Below are 6004 nucleotides of genomic sequence, written 5' to 3'. Positions count from 1 at the left end.
AAGGTAGTTTGGAGGTATTGCACTTCCTGAAATGAGTAGTTCCTTAAAAGCGAACTGGTTAAAAATGTCTCACTAAAGCTGAATCCTCAAGTTATTTCATTCCTTATTATATTTTAATAAGGTCATTGTTCATTTCTTTAAAAAAAAGAAAAGATTCTGATCTAGTTCTATGATAGTTTTGCAGGTTTTTGTGGCGTATTTGCGTTCTGACACCCTGCACGGAGAGACAAGTTAAACGCTCATCTATTTGTTGAATCTCGGTGTAGTTCTCCACACCATCCAGCAGGTGGCAGAGCAGAGTCACCACCGGAAGTAGACATAAACAAAGCGGAAGCAGTGAAAAATATCCTCGCTCATTTTTCCTGCTGTGTCCAGGCTGTTCGAGTGAGTCTTTCTGTATAAAACTGACACATTGTCGTCGCAACGGCACCGAAACATGGACAGATAATGTTTATTTAATTGGGTAAGTTGGTAGTTTAACGTGTAAATGAAAGCTGGAGTGTGAGTGAAGCCACAGCGTTAGATTAGTCGCTAATGTTAGCCTGTTCGGCTAACGTCAAAGCTCGATGGCTGCTATTGTTTTTAGCATAACGCTACTTTGGGATCTCTATTTTACACGTTTGCTTTATTTGTGGAGGTTGTATAGCCAAATAATAGATACCTGTTGAGTGTTTTTGTTTTCTGAGTGAGGTGTTAATTTGCTAACTCGGTAAATATTTTCAGTAGATAATCAAACGTTGTTTTAGTGCTACTTTATGTTTTGTAGCTAACACGGCTACCGTAGTACACAACATGGTATTAAAAATGTTGTAGTGTAGTAATAATGGATTATTTAAACAGCAACTTCAAAAACAAAGTTAAAAATAGCTTTAAATGGTAGGAAAACATTAAAACGCCAAATCTATTATTACATATATTCAGGAAAAAGATAGTAGAGATGCACACTGGGGGTTTTCTCATCCATCCTTTTTAATATTTTTTCTCCTTTTCTATATGAGTAAGCTATATAGTGAAAAGAATCGTGATCAAGCCCCTTTGAAAGTCGCTCCATCATGTTTTCTTTAGATACAAAATTTAATATCGCTTTATTATCATTGCTTTAAAAAACAGAAATTCAGTACACAACTTAAAAACGGAACTCAAGATATATAGGCTACATAAAAATAAAGATTTTTCATACACACACACACACACACTCATCAAAACATGTTCACAAACACAGTTCACATTCATATACTTACCAACATATACTTAAAAGAAAGTTAAAAATGAAAAAGTAAAGTATAAAATGTATACTTTGTACTACTTTGGATGTAGATTTTGACGTGTTATTGATTACAGTGTATGTGATTTCAGAGCATAATTCAGTGTGATGATGGATTTGGGGTAGAAACTGTTCTGTAGTCTTGTAGTAGGTGCTTTAATGGACTGTAACTTTTGCCTGAGGTCATACATTCAAACAGCTGATGGGTCCTTTCTGCAGGCAGCGGGATGTGTACCTATCTTCTCGAGCAGGCAGCTGTGTGTTGATCATTTTTTGTGCAGTTTTTATAAGTCTCTGCAGTGCCTTCTTTTCGGTTGCAGGGTTGTAACTATGCCAATCTTTTGTTTATTTGTGTCTTTTGCATTTGGTGTAAATACATTTTTAAAAATCACTACATAGGGTTAAACAGATGCGATGTTACAACCAGAAATCTATAACCTAGAGTTAACATTAATAAGAAGCTTATTTGATAAGGCTGCCATGATGTGCTGATTTATGAATTATCTGTCTTTTTTTTTCTACAGATTTATGGACGTGGTCCCTGTTAAAAGATAATCCATCACACCAGTGCCCAACTTGGACTGTCACCCAAGACTCTGACATACACAGGCAGGACACACCAGTTTTGCTTCCTGTGAAACCTAGAGTCCCCCCCACGTCTCCCTTAGCCACCAGCATGGCTAACAGCACCACAACAGCAGTAAAGGTCCTTGGAGCCCCTGGCCCTGCTGGCAGAAGTAGTCCAGAGGGATCTCAGGTCAGTTCATTATCTTCTTTTAAAATGTATTTTGAGAGTGGTGCCGGACTTGGTTTGGTTGCTATACTACAGATATAGAGAAACTCAAAAAAAGAAGTTTAAAACGATACGATGTTGCATTCTGCCAAATGTGTTGAGTTTAACATGATTATAATAAGTTCTTGATTGATATTAATGAAAGACACATACACTGTCTGTAGCTCAGGATGTTGAGCAGTAGACTGGGCAGCCCGCTAATCGAAGGGTTAGTGATTTGATCCTCGATGCCTTCTGTCCCCATGTTGAAGTGTGATGTGTGAATGAGAGGTTAATTGTCAGTGCTATGTAAAGGCAGTTTATTCACTAATCATTTAGCAAATAAACAATGAACTCTTGATTTTTAAAAGTTACAAAGAGTAGCATTTCACATTATATTACATTTTTGACTCTACACAAGCAATCAGTTTTATTTCTAATATCAGAAATCACCCCTCACATCTTACCTCAGGAAGAATAAAAAAAGGTGGATTCCTCTCCAAAGACCCACAGACGTGCAATATATGTCATGTGTAAAAAAATAGACCAAAACAGTTAAAATAACAATATGGAAAACCAGGATGACATGTATAGATGTATAAATTGATAAGACATGTGAATAATATGTGATATCTGTGAAATTGTTTACAAATTCCCACAGTCCATTTTCTTGAGTGCCTTGTTGTCATTATTGCATTTTGGAGCATCATTAGATGACTACAAAGATGGCATGGTTGCTGTCTGTATCCTGTAGTTCCTAATAACATAGTAAGTGGACGCTATACATCTGCTTTCTTTCCAGGTGCTCAGCAAGAAGAAGCTGCAAGACCTGGTGAGAGAGATTGACCCAAATGAACAGCTGGATGAGGACGTTGAGGAGGTCTGTGGTTTTGATTACAGTTTTAATTTAATGTTTTAGTAAGCACAAGTACTGTGAAAGTAAAACCTGTTTCATCTTGCACATTCTTGTTGCTTAAATGTGTCTTTTTTAAAAATACTGCTAACAATGAAAGTTCATTTGGCCAGTGGAAATATAAGGGATATTCTAGCTGTTATGATTTTTTTCCTTTTGGTTTGGTGTTTACTCACGTTGTTGGTTTCTTTGCAGATGCTGTTACAAATTGCAGATGACTTTATAGAGAGTGTAGTGACAGCTGCCTGTCAGCTGGCACGTCATCGCAAGTCCAACACCTTGGAGGTGAAAGATGTCCAATTACATCTCGGTATGTTGTTGTTCAAGATTATGCCCAAAATAACAAATAACCAGATTTGATGCATGAATGATTAATTTAATTGCTTAACCTGTGTTGTGCTTTCGAAGTGACTTAAGTTATCAAACTTTGTTTTAATTTAAAAACAATCTGTACAATCAGTAATTGATAGGAGCTGCTTCGCCTCTATAGAATTTAACCAAAACATCTGACAAATTGGCATCTTTAAGGGGCATATTCACAAATGCTGGAAATGAAATACAAGAACAAACATGTCTGGAAACTTCTTGAGTTACAAGAAACAGTCGCAGTCAGGAAATGCAAGAGCTTCCTTGGCAGTATTGGTAGATTTGGAAAAACTTGGGAACCAAATTGCTGACAGATTGTCATGTCTGCTGCTTTACAGTGTTCTGTCTAAAAAAATGTGTTTCATTTAGAAAGTGCCTGTCACAGAAAATGTGTTGGTTGTCCTCAGAAGTTCATGCAGCCTTGGTCCTGCTGACACTGCATTTTGTCTTTACCAGAGCGTCAGTGGAACATGTGGATCCCTGGTTATGGCTCAGATGAGATCCGGCCGTTCAAGAAGGCTTGCACCACAGAGGCTCATAAACAGGTGAACATTAGATGCTTGGTGAACTGTTGATTATATATTATATTATTATATAATATGGTTGATATGTTTTGTGTTGAAATGAATGTGAACTTAACTCTTTGCATTTGTTTTCATTTCAGAGAATGGCTCTGATCCGCAAGACAACCAAAAAATAGCAAGACTGTACACTAATATGTTGTACCAACTCTGTATTTTCTTTTTTGTTTGTTGTTTTTTTTCGGGGGGGGTTCCCTTTTCAACTGGGATTTTATTTTTTGACTGGTAAAAAAGAAATAGTGGGTTTGGGAGGGGGTACATTTTTTTGACATTGGTGTTTGTCAGTTCTCCCTAATCTTTGAGTGTTTTGCCAGCACCATCTCACAATTACGTAACTCGTCCCTTGATTCAGTTTTGTTGCCATTTAGCAAAAGTCTGGCAAAACTCTATTCATTGCATTTTTGTCAATAAACATTTACACCTTCTTTTGGATTGTGACCACTGCTGTATCCAGTATGCCTTTTGATACTCCAGAGCATTTGGATGTGAATGTTACAGATTCATTTGCCTCCTTAAAAAAGTATCTTTGGTGTTATCTTGCCAATAATAAATAATCATTAACGTTGAGTATGAGATTATGGCTCCCCTGTTTACCCACTCTACTCAAATGATGTTGATTATTGTTTTTTTAAAAATATATAAATAGTTTATAATACCAAATTCCTACTGCACATGATAGATTACAATACAGTAGATTATTTACCTTTGTGTTAGACATGTACTGTATGTGCTGTTGTCTATTGTAACTGAATGTAGTTGGTTTTATTACAGTAACACTCCAAACATCCGTGTAAATTTTATTTTTTATTCTTGTCCATTTCAGAAAATTGAATCAAAAATAATGATAAAAGAAATGATCTCCTGATGTTTTCATAATGTCATTAAAAATAATAAATGATTGATATTACCAAATGAGGAGAAGTTTGGTCAGACTGACCTGGGGAGAATACACATGGTGTCTGCATTTGTTGGACAAGGTTATATCTGAGTTTGAAGGGATTAGGGAAGACTTTCAATTTGTAACAAAAAATGCCCATAGCGGTTTGGAAGTAATTTATTCTTTTTTTGTAGTAGTACACTAATGTAAAAAGCATATGACTACTTGGAAGTTTTTAAGGGTCCAGTGGAGTTAAAACATTTAAAAATACAAAATATAATCAATGAAGTTGCTGTTTTAGAAAGCCAAGTATACAGACACAACAGTTAACCTGTCAGTGAATATTTAATCTGAGTCTCTGTCTGATTCTTGGTTGCAGAAACACAACAGGAGACTACCCATCAGCCAGATGAATAGTAATTGCTATGGAAACCTCTCACAGCATTTTAAAAGAACAATATCCAAAAGCACCCTGGGGTTTTTGGATAATTTATTTCAACAACAGCACGTTGGTGGTGGGATGTGTTTTGGGCTCAGCTGCAGGGGAGAGATAGATGGGAGTGGCTCACAGGAGCAGTGCCAGGGGTAGTCTAATTGGCACAGGTGTTACCTGTTGTCTAATTATTCTTTCTCCACTTGATGCAATAGAATGCTGGAGCGAAGAAGACACACATACACACACTGGAGCCAGAATACAGCAGGCGCACCGGCCCCCCATTATAATTGCATATTGATTGATGTTTGAGAAACTGGACTGTGCCCTCCGGAAATACCGGTCAAGTGAGCAGAGGAGTTAAGACTGAGAGACGTGTTTATGTTGTGAAAGCGTATGTGTGGTCAATAAAAAGTGAAGACCTAAAGTTGACAGAACTGCTTGCCACTGTGTTTGTGCTGGGCAGAACCCTGAGGTAACACTGACACCTGTTAAAATCACTCACTTGCAGGATGCTGTGCAATTATTAGTGATCCAACAAAGTTCTTTACAGAAAACTTCCCAGGCCCAAAAGATTCACCAGCAGCATAATTGCCAATACCCCCCATCATTTTGTCTGCTGCCAGTCAATGCTTGAAGTAATTCCACTGCTTGGAGATACCTAGAAATATTTTCTGTTTCTATCCATCCACCCACCCATAGCCCACACAATGACGGACAGTTAAGGCAATGTGAGTCAGCTGTCCTGAAATGGACATTAGGCTATGTGTAGTCTATGTGCAGGTGGCCTGTCTATTA

The 6004-nt window shown here is 37.3% G+C and overlaps 1 protein-coding gene across 1 annotated transcript; it reads left to right on the top strand.

The window, feature by feature from the left end:
• Nucleotides 1-318: 318 nt before the first annotated feature.
• On the top strand, nucleotides 319-5643 carry taf12 (TAF12 RNA polymerase II, TATA box binding protein (TBP)-associated factor). Its single transcript, XM_053327969.1, has 6 exons — nucleotides 319-463; nucleotides 1789-2021; nucleotides 2839-2916; nucleotides 3145-3259; nucleotides 3772-3860; nucleotides 3980-5643. Exons 2-6 carry the CDS (start codon nucleotides 1941-1943, stop codon nucleotides 4013-4015), a joined length of 399 nt encoding a protein of 132 aa, XP_053183944.1. The 5' UTR covers nucleotides 319-463; nucleotides 1789-1940; the 3' UTR covers nucleotides 4016-5643.
• The last annotated feature ends 361 nt before the right edge of the window (nucleotides 5644-6004 follow it).

The sequence above is a fragment of the Scomber japonicus genome, chromosome 10 (genome assembly GCF_027409825.1).
Source record: "Scomber japonicus isolate fScoJap1 chromosome 10, fScoJap1.pri, whole genome shotgun sequence".
Lineage (NCBI taxonomy): Eukaryota > Metazoa > Chordata > Actinopteri > Scombriformes > Scombridae > Scomber > Scomber japonicus.
Note: the sequence above shows the minus strand (reverse complement) of the source record. Positions and strands in the feature narration are given on the sequence as shown.

Coding starts and splice junctions, on each gene's coding strand:
- taf12 (XM_053327969.1), top strand. CDS start 1,941: ATGGCTAACAGCACCACAACAGCAGTAAAGGTCCTTGGAGCCCCTGGC. Junction 2,022..2,838: donor GTAGTCCAGAGGGATCTCAG/GTCAGTTCATTA, acceptor CTTTCTTTCCAG/GTGCTCAGCAAGAAGAAGCT. Junction 3,861..3,979: donor CCACAGAGGCTCATAAACAG/GTGAACATTAGA, acceptor TTTTCATTTCAG/AGAATGGCTCTGATCCGCAA.